General features: G+C 36.1%; 1 protein-coding gene across 1 annotated transcript; it reads right to left on the reverse strand.

The window, feature by feature from the left end:
• Positions 1-229: 229 nt before the first annotated feature.
• Positions 230-21,925, reverse strand: LOC128231561 (oxysterol-binding protein 1-like). The gene is made up of 13 exons (XM_052944559.1): positions 21,699-21,925; positions 17,384-17,589; positions 14,027-14,262; positions 11,993-12,167; positions 11,277-11,373; positions 9,644-9,761; positions 9,117-9,317; positions 7,329-7,574; positions 6,378-6,495; positions 5,114-5,313; positions 4,607-4,773; positions 4,086-4,303; positions 230-2,469 (listed from the first exon to the last, which is right to left on the reverse strand). Exons 1-13 carry the CDS (start codon positions 21,818-21,820, stop codon positions 2,324-2,326), a joined length of 2,250 nt encoding a protein of 749 aa, XP_052800519.1. The 5' UTR covers positions 21,821-21,925; the 3' UTR covers positions 230-2,323.
• Between the last annotated feature and the right edge of the window lie 958 nt (positions 21,926-22,883).

Genomic DNA, 22,883 nt, shown 5'->3' on the forward strand with positions numbered 1-22,883 from the left:
CATTATGTTCGAGCTGAGAGCTTGAATGGTCTCCCGAAAGCGGGGTTACTTTATAGATCCTTTCAGGGGCATAATTATAACAACTACATACTGCTGGTCTACAATGATGCAATTTTGTCATACTTTCCTAATAATTGTGCAAGATAAATAAAATAACCATTGTTGGTTTTAGAAAATTCAGTACCATGGCCACTTTTGTATGCAGAGGACAAAGAGAATCAACACAAACCTGGGTATTTAATTGCATTTATTAGCAATATTTCAATAGTTTTAATGACAAATGGTTCAAATCTGAACATCATACAATGTACATTAGTAATCATTTATAAATAACATATTCAATGTAACAACAAATCATTGCACTTGTTAAACTAAGAGGTTACTCCAAAGTAAAGTGGAGGTTACCTTCAACAGAGAAGCCAAAATTACCCTCTTCAAAGAAGTCAAGGTTACAGAGAAACTGAGGTTACCCCCAACCGATGCTGAGGTTACTAAACAGTGAAACCCCCAGAAGAGAAGCAAAGCGTACCCCAGAAGAGAACCTGAAGGCACCCTACAGAGAAGCTGAGGTTACCCCACAGGGGATGTCGGGGGTATCCCAAAGAGAAGCCGAGGTTATCCAACAAAGATGCTGAAGTTACACCAAAAGAGAAAACAAGGTAACCCTCAAAAGAGAAGCCGAGGTTACCCTCACAAAAGATGCTGAGGTAACCCAACAGAGAAGCTGAGGTTACTTAGCAGAGAGACCGGGGTTCCTCTACTGAGAAGCCAAGGGGACCCCAACGAGATAAGCTTGAATAAAGACATTATGACCCTCCCCAGGCATCAGGTCAAACTTTAGATTATGTCAGTACAAATGATACTGAATCCTTTAATCCTATAAAACACCAATGTTACATGCATATTAATGCTACTTGCGTGAATGTGTATGTTTTCGATGCTCAGTTACGCTCAAACACATAGTGCATGTGTACATATACCAGTAACCTACAATACAATGTTTTTGTAAACAACCATAAACATTCTCAATCAAGTTCCTCACATAACTAGTGCTCTTATTTCAAAAATCATAAAAACCTATTTTCAACGCCCATAAACTGTTTAGATAACTTTATGTAAATTGCAGCATTAAAAAGTTTAAATGTATTCAAAAATGAACTACATGAACATTTATGTGCCAGCATGATTGGTTTTAAAAAGATGTTATTCGCAAAAAATCACTGAATGGCATGGCAAGCACTTCTTCAACTATCAAAATAGCTCCATTGTGCCACATATTTGCGTTCTAGTTCAGTACAAACCACTCTGAATTAAATTGCTAGGCTTATTATTTCATGTTAACATGTACCCTCCAAGTATCAATGAATGCACAATGCCATTAAAATGATCATAAAAAACACATTAAATGTCCATGGTCGTGCAGTAAATTGAATATTTATGCAATAAAAGAATTTAGTTGTCAGGTAAGCATCCAGAGAGTATCATCAATAAATATAAGGTTATGCATATCAAAGTAGAAAAAAACAACACCAAATAATAAAGTTCATGAAAAAAATAAATAAAGTTCATGAATAAAAAACATCAGTGACTGAAACAGAGAAATGCAGGAAAAAAACACACTCCGAATTAATAAAATTAAACAGTAACATGATAAATCACATAGCACACTATCAATTTAAAGATCATTTTGGATGATTTCATAACAGCTATAGAATATTTATTTTTCTATAGTACACTGTGAATTGATGTGAACAATCACAGGCATCTCTCTACGGCACAGTCCACATGCAAGCACAAAGCATTCAAGTGTAAACATTTTAAACCATTCATGCCATGAAAAGCAGTTTAATTGATCACATTTCCTTTCAATATCATATTCAAGTTTGTGAAAACATACATGCAATTCAATACAGTCCATGGAAAATGTGTTGACCACATATAACAGTTTCAGTAACGACTTCATGCACATGTGTATTGATCTCCACAGGAGAAATCCAACTTGGTGCAATATATGTAAAACTTGTGCTCCTCAACTCCTTTTGATGAACAGTGAACATATTTCATTCAGACTTTTAACAAACACTATCCCATTATAAATGCATGAGAATTAGCCAGCTTTTCATGATTTCATAATGATTTTTCCCATTATTGCTGTAAACTGGGGTAGTAATGTTCCATAGACCATAGCCCTGTAAGTCCAAGGCACACCAAGCAGTCTGCCATATAACCTCGCCACAACCTCAACATGAGGCTGCTGGATTTAACAGTTGGTATTCTCCGCATTTGTGTAAGTGTGAGTGTGTGTGTATGTTGGGGGGGTTTATCACAGATAGATGTCCGGGCATCCGGCCCATTCCTGGGTCTCGCGGCACTTCCAGTAGCGGTTGTTTGACATGTACACCATCTCACCGGTTACCGGGTCCTTAGAACGCTCGAACCACATGGGCTTGTGGACTGGAGGCTCCTCACCTGCACATAACAATCACACAGTCATTATCACACAATCTGAACTAGTAGCATGCTCTGGTTACTGAGATTAGATTACTGATCAAATTATCAAGAGCTGTAACAGTCTCGTGACAAATGCCGCTGATTGGACCTTGTCAAATGGATAGCCATTGTTAGAGTTCAAGAGATATGTGAACAAGAGCTGTCACAGTAAGTGGAGAATGCCCCCCGAATCGGCATCCAATTCAATGGATTATGCAATTACTGATATGCCTACAGTGGGGAAGAGCTATCATAACTTAACACAGGTGCCCATTCATTTTACATCCCTCTGTGCATGACAAGGTCTCAACTTTACTTAAATAAATGCAGATAAAGGATTTCATAATGATAAACCTGTAAGTGTGGCCATTACCATTGACGTAGGGAGGTGGGTCTTGCATTACAGGAATGCTTTATTCTTGGGATGCAAACAAATATTCAAATATTCTATCACATGTATCAAGATCGGCATTCAAACATTCAATGTGTTTTGTTGTATAAATAAAATAACCGTTCAACTACAACTGAGATGTTGTGTATAAAGTTTGCTTGTTTACTTTTACAACCATTGGCCCCTAATCCCAGAGGCGTGAATGTGATGACAATACACTATACATGTGTCAAATGTCAAAAGGGACATATCTTCAGGTAGTATAATTAGTTCCTATAATTTTACAATACCTCACTATTAGACAAGAGTGACATCAAACAAGTTTCAATTATTTTCCGTACATTTAAATGATCATGTCAATAAAGGATTTAAGGAATCAGCCTTAACACCAAAGTGTTGTCTTGGCTGCCAATTAAGCTGTGCAACATGAGCTCGTTACATGTATGTGCTATAAACTGCATTCCATGATTCAATGTACCATTTCTGGTTTGAAATATAACTGTAATGTATAGCTTTTTAGAATACATTTCCTGTATTTCCACCTTTGTTTTTGTTTAATTATTTTACTTATTCCCAAGTTAGTTTGGTTTTTCCAAAGTTATATTTAGTAAAGGTCAATCCCAGAACAAGACTGCAAGGTATTGTGGATCGTCTTACGGAATGACCCTCCATTGGTGCATAAACATCATTCGACCAAGAATTTACAATCTTCGCATTGTTTACAAATTGAATATTGTGGAATTGAAATAATTCAATTTTGATTTTTGTTTATTCAAAATGTGTTGCCTTTTTTTTTTTATAAAAATGGGAAATTTCAGAAGCTTATTTTAGAGAAAATCAGGCGTCATCGAAGGTTCCGCCTAAGACAAATAGGGTTTAAAAGGCCCCAGCTATTACTATAACAAATAATACTAGTTTACTACAACTTCTTAAAGATTCATTTTGGAAATCAAATATTTTAATATTTGATCAAAAGAATTACTAGATATTCCGAGTATCAATTTTGCCACTCGTCTGCATCCCTACTTTATGCAGTATAAAAAAGTATAGAAATAAAATTCAATGAGAACACATTGTTATCAAATTTACAATTACTGTACAGACATCCGAAACTTTAAGGAAATGCCATATAAGTGTTAGACCATAAGTCTTTTAACTCTTTTGCACAAAATGATGGCAACACAGATCAGTATACATCTATTACCTCGTTTGAGGGCAGCTTCAGCCTCGGCCTCCATCTTCTTTCTCCTAGCTCTCTGTTTTTCCTCCAGCTGGACCTTTATTCTGTTGGCCTCGTCCCATGCCCCAATCTCCATGGCACGCTGATCTGGGCGATTCCGGGCATCTGTTGGGGCAACGCCCTCCTCTGGCTCATTCAGCTGTAGGGCCAGCTGCGTGAAGTAGTACATCTTGTCCCCCGGCCTGTGATAGAAAACGATGAAGTATTATATACCTTAGTACATTATAAAGTATCCAACACTTAACTTAATATCATTTTTGAAATTCCCTTTCCGGATTTTATAAACAAGATAACAAAGTTTATTCAAGATTTGGGGGTACATGTAAATGCAAAACCTTTCGCCAAAGAAAATAATGGCTCATGGTAATCATTTCATTCATTATGAAATGCTGAATGGTTGAATTTCTTTTTCATTTCAATTTCAACAAATATGTACATTGAGGTACCAGTAAAAAACGTAACACAATATATCATACGGTACATACGGAGGTTCTACTCTTTTCCATATGGTCCGTTTGGGTCCATGAGCGATAACAGGTCGTTTTGCAGACTCGTCCACCTGTAGAACCTGGGCAATGTCCATCTGGGTGTCCCACGTCCCAGTGATGTACCACTTGGCCACACTGCTTGCATCTGTCACCATACCGGTCACCTAAACATAAACACAAGCCATTCAAATTGATATTCCGATCAATAAGTTCAAATCCTTACATTGCTACCTTTATTTGGCTTTGTAAACCACTGTAACATGAATATCAGATTGCAAAACCATTCCATTCTTTATGAGTTTACTACTGCAAATGCAACCTCCTGTGGATTTTGAGTCAAAATTACAACCTTAAATAGGTTGTTTCCCATTTTAAGTGTCCATTTACTCAAATTATCAATCATTTTAATAACAAAATGATTTTTTTTTTTTTAAATTACACATACATGTTTCTTCAAATGCCAAAAGTTCATCCAATAATGACCACTAGTACAGTGGTATTTACCTTCCTGGGTTTTTCCCGAGAGAAGTAGCTGTAAGGGTAGTACTTGAGGTGACAGTTGTCACCAGTCTTGTGGTTCTTAATGTCCATCTCTCCATGGTGATCCACCCAGAGCTTGCCCACAATGATATTGTGTACTGTCGTCGTCACCTTACGCCATGTGTAGTGGTTTTGGGACTTGTGAAAGACGAGATGAGCTATACCTGGAAATGGGTAATGTGAAATGTAACAAAATAACCGAAGCAAAATGATAATTCTTTGTAGTAAACCAGGTATTCCAGTTGTTATTTGAAATTAATCTAAAATACTAACATCCAGTTTAACCAATAAAATCTTTTTTTGCGAAAACATATCTCTTGCATAATAAATTACATATGAACAGATATACATGAAAATATAGCAATATCAACACCATCAGCCCTGTTCCCTGATGGCTTTGCGTAACTAAGCTAACCCTATGTTGTGCCTACCAGTGGGTACGATGGTAAGGTAGACCCCTCGGATACAGCTCTTCATGGTAAATTCCTGCCACAGGGTCCACGTACGCCCATCCGTCTTAACGGCACATGTCGGAGGATGGTGAGCCACCTGATGTGGGGACAGACCACTTGACAACAATTTACGTGCTCAATGGCTCCGTCCAAGTGTACATGTGGCAGGTAGGGAATATTGTAACTTACCATTAAAGAAGAGGTCATTCTGGGTAATAGCTGGTCACAGGAAGGACATAGAGGGATAGTGTATGAGGTACATGTTTGGTGACTTAACATTACTACATGTGATTATAGATTGCAAAGATAAAATAATGTGACATTTGGCAGTAGATTGTACCACATATGCATATTACATATGAAAGAGCATTGGTCAGAGTGCAAGGAAACTTGAGTAAATACTACTACCAACTAAGGACAAAATATACTAAGACTATGCATCATTATTTCTTAGAATCTGTCAAATATATTGCAGCAATGTTGTGTTACTCTGGTGAAATGTAAGACTCATATGCAACCACAATATTTACCATATTTTTTCTGTTGTGTCCTCTATACAAAACAAACCAAGTCTTTGAAAGACACACACCACATTCTAGCACTCGTCATACGGTATGACATTACGTAGACTGCTGTGCTGACCTGCTTATAATGAGCCTCAAGACATATATCTTCATATAACTTACCATGTTCTTGCACTCGCCAATGAGAATCCCTTCTCCATTTTGTGATTCAGACATTTAAAACACATACCAAATATACCGCATTGCACTCACCAGTGGGTATAATCTGAAGGTATTTGCCACGGAACTTGCTGCCCATGGTAAACTCCTGCCACAGGGTCCACTCTTGGCTCTCAGTGGCCAGGGCAGCAGTAGGGGGGTGGTGGCTCACCTGGAAATGGGCAGGGGAGAGGTGCAGGGGGGAGAACTTGCATACAGGGCTTAACTCTAGGGATTGGGAATTATAGCACTTGAGCAGGGCTTCCGTTAAAGGAAGTTTGGAAGTAAATTACTCCCTTAAAATGAGTAAAAACTTTCAAAATTGATTCCTTGGAAGTACAAAAACTTCCATAATTTTGAAGAAAACTTCCAAACTTGAATGCTTGGAAGCTCAAAATATTAAAACCTGTTGTCAAAATTACTATTATAGTCACAATTCCGATCAGTCTTGCTGTAAAATGAAGTATTATGATATAAATCTGTGAACTTGGCAAGGTAAAGAAGTTGCAATTTTTTTTATTTTTAACATGTAGTTGAAAAATAGCAGAAAAGAATATTGTATTCGGGAGACTTAAACTTCCACATTTCAGTGAAAAACTTCCAATATTGATGGACAGGAAGTTTATACTTCCAGTTTCAAATTCTTAATGGAAACCCTGAGTATATGTAATGCATTAATTTAATGGGTGCGCTTTTCTGGGAAGCATGTGATAATTTTATAATCATTTCATTAGTTATAAACTGTTATTTGTACATAATTAATAAAATACACCTTGTTCAAGTATACAGCAATGCTATATTTGTATTATCATCTCCAATATATAAAGTTAAATAACTATATATACAAGACTGAATTTTGGTATCTACTTTTTTATTGGAATAAATCAGTAATCATTATATCTTTAGTGAAAATGAGCTTATTACATCAAAATTCAGATAGTTAAACAATGTATACTTTAAAAGTTAAGACAAATGCAAATATATTATTGCATATGGCCAGCATACCTGTTCTGCTAGTGACCTCCAGCCCATATCATCCCGCCGGTCACACTCATACGTCTCCCCCAGGAGGGGGTTGAATGGCTTCGTCGTCCGGTTAATGGTGGTTGAAAATGAGGAGATGGTGAACACCGTCACATATGCGAGCTGCTCCGTGGAGTCCTCACACATCGCAGCCTGATCCAGCAGACTTGAGTATTCAAAGTCCTCTGTTATTCTTTGCAGCATTGACAATGGTTCACTAAAGTTTACCTGTTAAAATGAGAAAGTGAGTCTTAATACTGTTAACTGTAAATATTATTCATGTTTTTCAACAATGCAGACATAATCATAATTTCGTTTTACATCACTGTAAATCAATGTGTAAAGGACGCGTCTGGACACATCCCCCACCCCTCCCTGGAATTCTTATAAATAAAATGCCAGCATCTTATACATATAGTTGTGTTTTTTTTAATAATTTTCACTGTCTGTGCCTTGCAAATTGTGAATACAATTGACTTTGGAAAAAATACAAAATGAAGCCAAAATAGCTAATAAAATGGCAAATATGCATGTTTGTTAGGCATACATTATGCTGTTGAAGAGTTAGTCATGTGAAGGTTTTGTTAATTTTTCAAGAAATTTATTGCTTTTTTATATTGCTTTTTTATTCATTAACGTAATGTGTATCTTATCAAATTGGGAATTATTTTTTTGTGTATGGATGGAAAAGTTTTGGCGAAACATGCATGGATCACTGTTAGATTAGATTTCAATGCAATACATGATGTGCTGAGATGTTTACATAAATTGAATGGAAAATATTTGAGGTGGTACGCGAACGTTAACGTAAATTCTAAGTCGAAAAAGGGGCATAATTTTGTCAAAATGCTTGATAGAGTTATCTCCTCCTGTGTACAGGTTAAGGGCATGATGGTGAACAAGTGTGCAAAGTTTCAAAGCCAGATGTCAATGGACTTTGAAAATATTTGAGGTGGTACGCAAACTTTAACGTAAATTCTAAGTAAAAAAAGGGGCATAATTTTGTCAAAATGCTTGATAGAGTTACCTCCTCCTGTTAACAGGGTGGAGGCATGATAATGAACAAGTGTGCAAAGTTTCAAAGCCATATGACAATATTTGAGGTGGTATACAAACTCTTACAAAAACTTTAACATAAGTGGTTACGCCATGGACCTATAAACCATGGATTGGCAACTCTCATCTGTATTAGGCTATTGATGTATTTTGACAAAGTCCATTTCAGGCCAAAATATGTTTGTTAATATTTCACTTCAAAGGGATGCTACTCACATCAATTGATGGATTTAGTAACACAGTAGTAGAAAATCAAGTATGGTTAGCATTAGCAGAAGACAAAATATAAGAGTAATAAATTAATTTCAAGTTTCAAATATTGTAAGATAGTTTTTATGTAATGTGATTCTGTATTAAAAACAAGACATGCACCATGTGAAGTGGCATCATTGTGCACTGTTGATGTGTGAATGTGTGGAAAACTCCCTCTACCTTACGGCCGCTGCCTTACCACTAACAGTACAAACTGCTTCGAAACAGTCTTGTTTGTTCCGCTCTACCACATGTTTGAAAAATTTAGGTATAGAGAACATTTTAACATTTTATCACTGCGTCCTACATGTATATTTGCTATAAGTGGTACATGTATTAAGTTTTTTCTCTTAAATTTTCTTGTATTTTTTGCCTGCATATGATAGCATCCTATATAAAATGATTTATGGTAATAACATGCTTTAAATGGAGCTTAACAAACTCCATGACAATATCACTCACAGGCATTGGTATTTTACTAAGCTCCTTTCCAATGCAGTTCTTCATGATTCCCCACAAATTGAGACTGTAGTTGGGTCTGTGAGGAATTGATTGCCGCCTCTTTTTCCTTGGTATTGACGGGTCCGCTACATTTGGAACTTCGGCGGGAGCTGACCCATGATTTGATGTGTTTGTCCTATTGGTTTTTTTCTTTGTCTTTTTCTGTAAACAATAAGTATCAAATTAAGAAAATGCAAATATATTTGTTTATGTCATTCTTTTTCTAAAGCACTTTGTAACACTCTGACAAATGTTAAGTGCAGGAAGTAAATTGTTCAAGGTATTCAGAGTTTAAGAGCAAATAATAAGAAAAAAATCGTACTTAACAATTCCTGTAACTTTCTTTTAAAGACAAAACGAGACATAAAAAGATAAATTTCACCATCATTCAGGTAAAGCTATTTAAATTTGACCATGAACTATACAAATTCCAGCCTTGATCACTTGAGTAAGAGCTATGCACATTATCAATAATGTTTGAAGCTTACTGTTTTAGCTTCATAGACCCCAACTTCGTTATTTTCAACAGCATCTGTTTCGTCAGTGTCTGAAGCGTCACTGTACTGTTCACATTCCACCTCCAGGCTGACACCGCTCGCAGTCCGCCTACAAGCAACAGCACATCAGATGACATTTATCCATTATTAGTGATTGTGATCATGTCTACACCCATACAATTGCTTGAAAAAATCTGATATTATTCTTGAGAAAACCTCAAAAATGACTGCTTAAGTTCCATAAACCATAAAGAGATGAGACCCACGCTTTAGTTAAATCGCTAGACAAGTACACTCAACGGCAACATTTATAAGATAAACTCAAATACAGTTGAACACTGTTAATCCGAAATCGGAGGGACCAAAATATTTATTTTAAAATAGCAATATTTCGGATTAAGTCGCGAAGATTGCAATGTTGGTTGGACGTTACCAATACTATACATTTGGTTTGAGTGATCTATTGTAAATATGTTCGTTGAGTTATTGTTTTTAAATTAATAAATGACAAGTAATTCGTTATTTAAACTTCTTTATTAAAACAACATTAAACATTTAAAACAAAATGCCAGCACATATATGCAAATCGTATCCTCCCGAGTTGGTTATTTTCCAGATTGTTTGCTAGCGGGTCGAGTGAGCAATGTGGCAATCAAATCTGATAAGACAATTTTGAATGATATTGTGGTTGTCTTAACGATGTTTGTAGCATACGCGATGATCTCAATGTCATTCTTAAACAAGCACTAATTGTGCACCATTGTCACCTTGGGTCGAGCCAATGCCCACATGCATTTGCAGTATGGTATGAAAAACCATGAGATGATCGAGTTCGAAATAAGGATTGATAAATAGGTGTGAAATACCATATCGGGACCGTAATTTTTACTTCGGAATAGCAATTATTTCGGAATAGCGATTTCAGATTAAAGTTAAACAAAATATAGTTAAACAAAGAAGGAATAAAATCAGACGAAAACTAATTTCCTGATAGCCATAATTTCGGATAAACGGTGTTCGGAATAGCAGTGTTCAACTATACCAACATCGTTCATAAATCTCTACAAATACAAGGGTTGTCCAAGGATATTGTTCACATATATCAATGTAGAAAATTCATATCTAGTTTCTAATACACAAGTCATTGTGTAATAACACCATTATAAACACAATGTCACTGAAAGAATTTGTATCATAAACCAAGATGAAAGAATTTTGAGTATGGGCAAACCTTTTGATAAAAAACAATGATTTAGGTCATGAGTCGGTCAACCCGTGTATACTGAAACGCTCATAGATGAAATAATATACCTCTTTTATTGAAAGCGGCCTCACATTTGTCCCAAAATATTTTTGTTAAGTTTTAAACCATACTTATATAAGAACTTAAAATGAATATTTACATGTAGATCTTTTGGACAAGCCTCTTATAAATGATATGGTTTAAGTAACAATCTTATGGTTCAATATCATATCAGCCATCCTTAAAAGGTTTATATCTATCTATATCATTATAAAACTGCTTAAATTTGTGCTCGAATGTGAACTTTTACTCATATGATCAAATTTACTAAAGTAACAGTTAAGCACTGAACCTATCCTGTTACATGTTACTCATGCATACCTGTGTCCAGCTGGCTGGGTGGCCGTCATGGGGGTAGTGTCCACAACATCCTGTGCGTCTTCCCAGTCATCGTCATCCGAGCCTGACATAAACCCTCCTTTAATGTACACATAAGGGATAGATCAAACATAGCAAGAAAGAAAAAATTCTATTCTAACAACATACAGTTAGAAATGTACCCTTTGCTAATTTTTGGCATTTGGAACCCATGGTAAAATGCTAATACACATCTTGACCAAATTGGGATTGGTGGTGATTGGACAAGTTTCAAATGTTATTGAGGGGATAAGACCTGTTTTAGGTAATTTTTATTATTAAAGGACGATAAATCTCGAATGACTAGAGCAATGTGGCTAGTAATCAAAACTTGTCCCAGGATAATATGCCAATATACATTCTGACAAAGTTAAATGGTGATTGGACAAAGGCTTCTCAAGTTATTGAGCGCACAACATACTGGACGCCACCAGCTGTATACAGCAGGTAAAACTATAATATGGCACTTATTTTTAAAACAGGCATTAAAAAAATATACCACTGTCACAAATTAACAAATGTACTTTAACATTCTATGAAGTAAGAGTAGGTTCACTGTCAAACATTGTACAACAGACATTGGAGTTACAGCTGAAATGAACACCAAAATTGCCCATGGCTCTTTTTTCACAATTTTAAATACAAAAGGCCCTTCCTTATTGCCACTGCCCAATCCTTACCTGGGCTTTCGGCTCCGGGCCGTATCTTCTTGGCCTGCATCTCGAGAGTGTTCTGCTCCTTGGCACACTGTTCCAGCAGCTCTTGCAGCTTCAGTTTCTGGTTGTACTCGTGTTCCAGCATCTTGTACCATTTCTTGCCATCTGTCTGACACAGCTCCAGGAACTCTGCACATGCCTGGTAAACCATAGCATATAGGTGTTCATATCACATCTAGTTCAGTACATAGAATAACACTAATTAATAACCATAAAACAAACTTTGAACACCAAATGCCTGAAGAATGCATTTGATCAAAGTTAAAAAATTGTAAAATGTATATCCATTTTTTTTTGTATATATATATATATATATATATATATACACATGTCACTTGGTGTAAGTCTGAAATACTCTATCTGGATTCCACTCTCACATTAGCATCCTACAACCAAACCTTTTTTCCATACAGTATTCAGAAAATACTCAATTATATTGGTTCACGAAGTAATGTTTCTTCATTAGAGGATCCTCATTTGAAAAGCAGACATGAAACCAGTTTAAAATTTTAAAGTTCATGTAAAACTGTTTAATAAAAAATACATTTATTGCAAGAGACATTTCCTTTATTTCTCTTAACAACTGATATTCAGCCAGCTTTGTAATTCCATATCATAACAATTTCTTCCTCTGTTCAATACACACATAATTCTGGTATAAAACTTATTTCTACATCCTAGCAGATTTTAGAATGTCTTCAAGATCACTACTTCCTACTGGCACACAAGTGCCTGTGTAAAATGAGCACTGTTGCACTCATCTAACAACAATGATCTTGATGCTAACATGACATATAATTGTTGCACAACATTAAGACACATAATAAGCTTTTTATTTGTTGTTGAACTAAGATTATGGTTGTTCTTTAGTTTAAACAAATTCCTAGGATCTCAATTGTGATGAAAGCTGACAGCTTATACAATCACACTCGTGTCCATTTGAGGGTAGAAACCAATACTGGTGTTCATTTAGGCCATGAGAAGGTACCCCTCCTGGGGGTCCAACCCACAACCTATTGGGTTGTTCAAATTACAAATACGTGCATGTACAAACACTATACATATATATATATATAAATATACTATATGTTTGCAAAACTGTGATGAATACAATATGGCATCTCCCAATCTTAAAAAACAATTGAATTTTGTTGTTTTATGTTAATATAACATACATGTCCATTATGGCCAGATGATTTCAACTGAGATCACATTATATTCCATATTTATAGTGGGAAATTAAGTACCCAAAGTGGAACACTGTCATTAAGCACTCACAATGTGGACTTTGTACCCAGTTGCCTGATTGTCAGTGTAGTTTAACAAGCTCGGTATCTAAGTCAATCTGTTATCATACACTTCTATACAGCTCAAGTAATGAATGTACAGGAGATAAAAGTCATGCTCAATTGTATTTTAATTACTGTAGGAACTTATTAATTTATTTTTAGCTCTGAAAGATATCTATATTAGCAACACTTATCTGCAGATTAAATCTTTAACACTAAGGAAGTGGAACAATCATGATAAAAGATGAAATAAAGCTGAAATCAAATGTCATCACTTTTTATTATGTTTATGATAACATACAAAATCTGAAGTTGCATGATTTTTATTCATCTTAAATTATTACAGGATTGGTTTGTTCAATAACAAAAATACATATCTTGATGAGAGTGTCTTATCACATATTATGTTTACTTTACTCATTTATTTAAAAACGATTGTGAAACAGGTTGTAACAATATAATCATTGTATTAATAAATTAAAAATTATGTTTCATGGCATGATACTACCCAAGGAAGTGGTCTTATACTGTGGAGAAACCTAGTTCTTAGACAATACCCCATTGACCCTGCCAAACCTCAATTCAACGACAACTTAAAATATCTATGTTCACATGTACAAGACGTACTGTTTACCAATTTAATGTATGACAATCACAATTATAAAGTATTATTACAGCAGATATTTTACGCTGAAGCACTTCAACTTACATTGATCATAGCATTTGATGTGATCCTGAACATGGTTGCCCGCTCGTTGATGACCTTGACCTTACTGGACACGTCTGGGGTGCCGTCCAGCTGCTCAAGCTCTGAGAGGGCCCTCTGGAGAGCGCTGCCGTGCTTGCCGATGAGGTCATTACACGTGTTCAGATCCTCCATTTTGGAGCCGAGTGTCTTGATAGTCGTCTGTATGTCTGTCTTGTCCTGCTCCTCCTCATCACTGTCTGAAAGAACACAAGTCAATGTAGCAACTGTTCATCAAAATACAGTCAAAAACCATAGGCTTAATAAAGCCTGGCTTGATTTCTTCATTTGCTTGGACTAAATTGAAAGGACCTCTTCTCTTTTTTTTCACTTTATGTTCATATTAAATTTATGTTCATATTAAATTTGATCAGATGGCTACATTTCTCAAGTGTCGATTCTTTGCCATGAATGTCATGTTCTGTTGTGTTTGCTTGACTCAATTTCTTTTTATTTTGTCCAAGGTCAGAATTTCATACCTTGATTTGTTTGCTTGGCGCTAATCGATTAGATTTGCTTGATTGGTATCATAATTATTATCAATTGAAACAGGCTTTAAAGATTGAATAAACATGCCATCATTTTAATCTTTTTATGTCATTACCGGTACATGTATAAATCTTAATAGTGCTATTATTTTTAAATTGTAAAACATGCTTAATGTTCAAATTATGTTAATGTGTTATCTTTAAGTTCAGTGCTGTTTGTATTTTATGTGCTATGTTTTTATGTTAATCATTCATATTATTCATATGATTGTATATAATATGCTTGTTTGTTGTTGTTTTTTTTTAGATGTGTTTATATTTGTATTGTGTAAATAAATCAGAAAAAAAACAAGAGATGTTTGTCAAACATTATGCCCCCCCCCCCCCCCCCCCCCCCCCCCCCCCCCCCCCCCGGAGCGCCATGTTGTCAGGATTATATGGTCAACTGAATGAAATACGCATGGACTGAAATGACAACTGATTTGTCACTGACATTGGATGCCGTTGAGGCAGTTTTAAGATTATGACCATTCAAAGTTTGAGGATAGAGTGTGTTATGACCTCAAAATCCATAGGAGTCATCAGCTGGTCACCAAAAATCTAAATGTCAAGTTTGAGGGCCATGGGTGCAGGCATTGACAAGTTATCACACAGACAAGCTTTTTTCGTTCAAGGTCACTGTAACCTTGACCTTTGACACGATGACCCCTAAAATCACAAGGGGTCATCTAAAGGTCAGACAAAACACCAAGTCAAGTTTGAGGGCCATGGGTGCATTGCCGAATTATCACTTGAAACATTTTCGCATTCAAGGTCACTGTGAACTTGACCTTTGACCCAATGACTCCTAAAATCAATAAGTGTCATATCCTGGTCAGGCCCAACTTCCATGTCAAGTTTGATGATCATAGGTTCAGGCATTGTTGAGATATCACTGGGAGAAGATTTGTTAACGTTCTTGTGATAAAGGTTACTGTGACCTTGACCGTGGCCCAATGACCACCAAAGTCAAGAGAGGTCATCTACTGGTCAGGCCCAACCTTCATGTCAAGTTTGATGACAATAGGTCCAGGAATTGTCAAGTTTGCTTTCAAGGTCACTGTAACCTTGAACCCTAAAATCAATAGGGGTCATCTACTGGTCAGGCCAAACCTCCAAGTCAAGTTTGAGGGCCATGGGTGCAGACATTGTTGAGTTATCACTCGGACAACCTTTTATAGTTCAAAGTTACTGTGACCTTGACCTTCGGCCAAATGACCCCTAAAATCAATAGGGGCCATCTATTGGTCATGCCCTACCTCGGAGTCAAGTTTGATGGCCATAGGTGCAGGCATTGTCGAGTTATCATATGGACAACCTTTTACCATTCAGGGTCACTGTGACCTTGACCTTTTGCCTGATGACCCCAAAAAACAAAAGGGGTCATCTACTGATCAGACCCAACCTCCAAGTCAAGTTTGAGGGCCATAGGTGAAGTTATTGTTGAGTTATCACTCAAACAACCTATTTCCATTCAAGGTCACTGTGACCTTGACCTTTGACCCGATGAGCCAAAAAAACAATAGGGGTCAGCTACTGGTCAGGCCCAACCTCCAAGTCAAGTTTGAGGGCCATGGGTGCAGGCATTGTTGAGTTATCACTCGGACAACCTTCTACCATTCAAGGTCACTATGACCTTGACCTTTGATCCAATGAGCCCTAAAAACAATAGGGGTCAGCTACTGGTCAAGCCCAACCTTCAAGTCAAGTTTGAGGGCCATGGGTGCAGGCATTGTTGAGTTATCACATGGACAACCTTTTACCATTCAAGGTTACTGTGACCTTGACCTTTGGCCCGATGACCCCCAAATACAATAGGGGTCATTTATTGGTCAGGCCAAACCTCCAAGTCAATAATGAGGGCCATGGGTGCAGGCATTGTTGAGTTATCACTCGGACAACCTTTTACCATTCAAGGTCACTATGACCTTGACCTTTGACCCGATGAGCCCCAAAAACAATAGGGTTCAGCTACTGGTCAAGCCCAACCTCCAAGTCAATTATGAGGGCCATGGGTGCAGGCATTGTCGAGTTATCACTCGGACAACCTTTTACCATTCAAGGTCACTGTGACCTTGACCTTTTGCCTGATGACCCCCAAAAACAATAGGGGTCATCTTCTGGTCAGGCCCAACTTCCATATCAAGTTTGATGACCATAGGTCTAGGCATTGTTGAGTTATCACTCGGACAAGCTTTGGTCTACCGACGGACCGACGGACATACCGACATGCCTGTGCTAAGCAATATACCCCTCTTCTTCGAAGGAGGGCATAATAATATAGTATTGTCTTAGTATCAAATGTGTCATGTTTCTAACCGTACGATTTGGGTGCGGGAAATATGTCATATAAATACTCTTCTTTATCTGAGATAATGTAGGAAAATAACAAACAAGGTAAACATGACTTTATTTAACTTTTCAATGAAAAATATACATTCAGTAAGCTTTAATGCTTGGGTCAATATTCCCAAGGCTCAATGTATTTTAGCCGTTCCCTGGAATATTGAGCCAATGAGTTTTAACTGTAACAAAGGATGAACAAACAATAAATTTACCCATTCATAAATTTTGATATTTAGCCTGTTCAATGTACTGGAAGCAAATCCCAAAGCTTGTCCATTTTTCTCTGTTGGTGAAGGAGCAAATCTCGAGAATACTTAAGTCAAGTTACGTGACTTGCTAACACTGTCTTATAGATTAGTAGGAAAACATAAGAGCACTTTTTAACAAGATATTGGGTAGTTGGAGAAAGTAGGATTTTTATGACAAGAACAAAAGTTCTACAACTTACCTGGCTCCAGCATTCGCTGAGCATCAGCCTTTGCCAGTTCAAGGGCAGTGACCCACTTCTGACGATCAACCTCTGATGTAGCCTTCAGGTGAAATGTGTGGTTGCCCCCACTGGAGATAATTATTGTGCAGGAATCGGATGTTGTTATAAAGGCTGCAGCCAGGTTGATGGTTCCCCGACATGTGTGGGTCATCTCTGCCTGATTCCTAAAATAAGACACAAACAAACAAGTGAGTCAAAGAAACAGTGTCAAACAGAATCATGCTTCAAACAATAAAGATCCAAGTGGAACCGGCTGGGAAGTGATGACACTGAGATTGTAGAAACTTGCAAAGAAGTTTTATTTAAATAGAATTGATTTTTACCATTTAAAGTGACACTCTTATTCAAAATCATTACATACACATGTATAACAAACATCAATTTTGACTGATAAACCTTTAACTACCTACTTAATAATGCATTTACGGAAAATATTAATTACTGATAACAAGACTGTACCCGTGTATATAATAGCAGAAAGCGCAAAAATATTAAATGATTGGTGAATGCTAAAAGATTTACTGTGGTCTACTATAGTCTCATAAGGTAGAAATACCGTGCTAAGTCCTCATTTCTTTCAAATAAACTCGGTATCCTTCATAAGAACCATTGTTTTCGATATTTATTCATCCTTTTTGAAATATTTAAACAACATTATTAACTGTGGTAAATCTTATTTGGGAGTTAGAGTGCATCTTTAAAGTTTTTGACATGTTTTCATTTTAAAAAAGGAAATAGTGGTTTGGACTATAAATAGCCTATTGCGTAAATTGAATGTTGAGCATCGTAATGAACCATTTCCACTGTGCATATTTTTTAACACTACTGTTACATTTGTTTAACAGTATCCAAGTTGACAACCTGAACAAACAGCAATTCAGATGTAACATGGGAGTAAATGTTAGCACCTAAAATACCTTTAAAATTCTCCTCTTGGTACATACATATGATCACTAGACATATGTATCTGTATAAATGTTAAAATAAAGAGCACCCTTCTAAGCCTTGTCAACATACCACCTAACAGTAAAAGATAAGGGTTTCGTTTTTTTAGCTTCTTAATATTTGGTTTAAACATATTATAATTGAGCTTAAGAATACAACATGTCAATACAATTATATATTCAATATGCAGTAAAACAATGGTAAAAAAAAATAATATAGCTCCTCACCCTTAAAAGGTTGACTTGTTATAGGGTTTTAGCAAAGATTTAAAAGGGCAGGGTGGTGCAGAAACAGGGACAGGGTGCTAAGTGTTAAAAGACCACATTGTACCGTGCTGTGAAGAACCTAAATATTATCAATTTGACAACAAATTTTATGTTTGTGTTTAATTAGTAGTTTTAGGTTTAAGATGCCAGATCCATAAAGTTTGAATGTGTTTATAATTAAACATAACTAGAGCTTTCACAGGAGTGATGAATACCCCGAATTCACCTAAAACAGGGATGGCAAACTCTTTCTTTTTTAAAGAGGCCATAACTACAAGGTTATTGTACACTGCATTTCCACTTATCATGCTTAACCAATGTGTGGTGTTTAATTAAATTCCATTGAGTAATTAAGAAGTTACGCTGCTGAAAGAAAAATTAACAAAGGGAAATTACTCTGTAGTTAGCTGAAATAGAGTTATGGTTCTTATACACAGCACTTCCTCTCCTTGTGCTTTACCATTGTATGAATTTTAATCAAATTCCATCTAGTACTTTTCAAATTATGCTCCAGACAAGAAATTAACAATGGGCAGTGACTCTGTAATTGGCTGATATAGAGCTATGGTTCTTGTACACTGCACTTCCTTTCAATATGTTCCATTGTTGTATAAGGTTTTACTGAATTCCATCCAGTTGTTTTCAAGTTATGCTCTGGACTTGAAAAACACCACTGTCGTAATTGTGACCTTCCTCTCTATAATCAACTATGAATGCATTTAGTAAACAATAAGTGTTAATTGATTTTGGTAACATAAATTATGTGTCGTTTTATTTTTGACCGTTTGTTAATTGTTCTTTTGTTAACCAATTATTAAATTGTAATTGAAAACCGTGTTGAGATATCTGTGTTAACAAGGGTTATATGCTATGTCGTCGTATGTAATTGAGTCGCGTTCCCGTCTTTAGTTTTGTGTAATATTATATTTTGTGTTGCTTATTATTAAACTTTGATTATTTTATCGTTCTTTTAATTTATTTTGAAAAAAGATAAATTAATATGAAAATAATCATTACATTCCCTTTTAGATATTATTTAGCCGACCAGGCTTTAAATTTTTTAGCTGTTGCAGCTTTAAATACACCCACAAGCAGTCGCTTTGCTCCGGGCTCTTGTGTCCAGCATGCAGAAAGCGTGTTTTACACATTTTGCTGTGACATCAACGGTGTCAATATAAATAATACCTGCACTAAACGAAACATGAGTCGATCAATACGGTTTACGATCAATACCGTCGATACTGTATTGTCGGAATACTTGAGAAATACCAATAATAAATGAAGAGTAACAATTAAACCTTTTCGCAATATTTTTAATGCAAATCAGACTTGAGTTGTTAATTCTAAATCATAGGAACATAACGGTAAACGGGTTTAAAATGCAGGAAATTGCACCATTTTGATTACGAAAATAAAAAAACATCGACGTCAGGAGGGGACACCCCTCCCAAACCCTTCCCTCCCGACATGCCTTAAGAATTTCCTGGTGGAAACCCTGCAAAGGGCAATAACTCTGTAATTAGATGAAATAGATATAATGGATCTTGTCTGCAATTACTGCAATTTAACAATGTCAGAAAATTTCGAAATGCCTAAATAGAGGATTAGGCATTAGATTAGGCATATATTTAGGCATTTCGAGATTTTCTGACACTGCAGTAATTCATAGTATTTTATGCTAGATAGTTGGTAGGAGTGACCCCTTTGATAAATCTGAAGAAAAAAATAATAATTAAATGTTAAATGTCACTTAATTTTGTACAGGTCAAATAACACCAAAGCAGGTGTTCATTCCCACTGTGGTGGGAATCACTGTGGTTGCATCTGTTTGTTAAGTATTTTAAGATATGTGTTTCGTACCCATGAATCTACGTACGTAACAAGAGTAGTTTTCCTTTCAGCTATTTGGACCTTTAGTGACTTTCTGACATTGACCTGCATGTTTTGCGCTAAAATGAGTAGTTTTCCTTTCAGCTATTTGGGCTTTTTGTTACTTTCTGACATTGTTAAACAGCAGTTATTCATTTTTTTATGCTTCATCGTTGGTAGGAGTGACCCCTTTAATAAATCTGAGGAAAAAATAAATATTTTGGGTAAAATGCCACTATTTTTAAAAAGGTCATATGACACCAATGCAGGAGTTATTCCCATCAATCTACTGTGATTTGAATAGGGCTTTTCTTGTACTAGACCTTTTTGGAAGTTGGCCTTTTTCAATGACCTGCATGTTTTTAGCTAAAGAACTTCAGCGAACATGTTATATATTACCTTTTTGGATGTGTTCGCTGAAGAGAACGCCGTATCCATACCCTTCCAGAATTCGTGACATTTTTATGTCACGCTGTCTATTTCACTTGTATGCATTGTACAGACAAAATAGCTGTATCCTTAGGATAATGAAGTAAAATGTAGTTCACAAACTCATTTTCAAAACCAAAAAACGCTTTAAAGATAGTTGATTTAGCATTTTAATAAATGCTATTACAAGCATTCCTTATCTAGGTCATAGTTGTGTTTAAATTTAATCACGTGACACCAAGATTTTCAGAAAATACACATGTGACCTAGTGTTTATTTTGCTGTTATTTTTTCTATTTCGAATAATTAATAAATAACTAATAACAAATTTGGAATAAATAAATTGTTTTTACTTATCAAAAGGTATTTACAGCCTTACTGCAATTGGATTCAACTAAATGAACAATGTGAATCCGATGCTATAAATAGAATCCATCGACGTCATCATGGTCATGTGATTGCATTGCATCATCACACTCAATTGATTCTGGTTGACTTTACTATGGCGGTTACGCCATAACTTTAATGTGTTGTAAACATCAAAAAAATAAATATCAACATTAAAGTTATGGAAGCCAGAACTAGCATGTTTTGCGCTATAATGAGTATGCATGTGGACTTAAGATGGATATATCATATAACTGTTCATAAAATTCAATGTCAATACTCAAGTTCCTGTCAGTGCTGTGAATGACAATCATCCAAGCGACTGCGAATGAAACAATAACTTAATCAATACTTCCCCACCCACCTTCATCACTCACCTGTAGTAAGACAGAAGACCATTCTGAAGCACAAACCATCGCTTCTGATAGCCTTTTAAATAATTTGTCCACTTATATAGCCACCCCTTATAGGTAGACTGTTGTTGTTTACCCTCTGACATTGCTTGAGTGGTGTGTTTTGGGCTGATATTCACAAAACCTGACTCATATTTTTCTGATTTGGCAGATCCACGTCACACACCATTTTTTATTCATCCGACTTCCGGAACTATTTTTTTTGAAGATTAATCAAGAGTTAGATAACTTATGCTTTGATCGTCTGGTTTATTTTATAATTATTTAATTATTGCTTTAACCTTTTTCATGTGCTACATGAATAAACAATCCAATCTTAACCAATGGAGATGGTGTAAGAATACCCTTTAAAAATGAAACACTTCGAGGTTACATTCAACTAAACTTTAAATTACCACCCCGATATCTCAGAGGAAAAGCCTTGGGTGAGGAAGGTCGGACGGGGAAGGGTGGGGGTGGGGGTTACCCTTTGTATCGGTGCAATACACCGAGCACGTTAAAGATTCAAGAGGTCTCCTCACATAACTGTGGTGTCGATACTGGATCTCTTGTATCTTACTCTGTTTCTTCAAGTCTTCCATTAATTTGATTATGTAACGTGCAACGTCAAAGACGCAACAGATCGCTATAGAGAAAAGCATGGCATGCTTGACCCTGAAGGGGTCCACTAGTCTTTATATACAGTAAATTCTCAATCCACCCTGAGCCCAGGCTTTGCTAATATGCATATAACCAACCATGTACATCAATGTACCATGAATGTACGTCCGTCTATAACGGAATGTTATACTATGAATGCACATGCGCCTACAGCGATAGGCGCAGGCACAGACCTTGATAAACTCGAATAAACAAACAACAAATTTTGAATTTGCTCATAGTGCAGTCTTGAAGCTAACATGTTTGCATAAGGGGAAGACATTATTGTCTGTTAATGCTTACATATTTTGTTTAAACCAAATAAACCGCATGCATTTCAAATATCCATATAAAATCCTTGCATGCTCTGTAAAAATCTATACAGATCTTATGTTCATATGTTATACATGATATCCGTCAAAAACAAATCTTAACTTTACTTGAAAACATTATCTTTAGTTTATGTCACATGGGAACAATCACAAATCCTTCTCCCAGATGTCAACATGC

Source organism: Mya arenaria, chromosome 4, assembly GCF_026914265.1.
Source record: "Mya arenaria isolate MELC-2E11 chromosome 4, ASM2691426v1".
Taxonomy (NCBI): Eukaryota; Metazoa; Mollusca; class Bivalvia; order Myida; family Myidae; genus Mya; species Mya arenaria.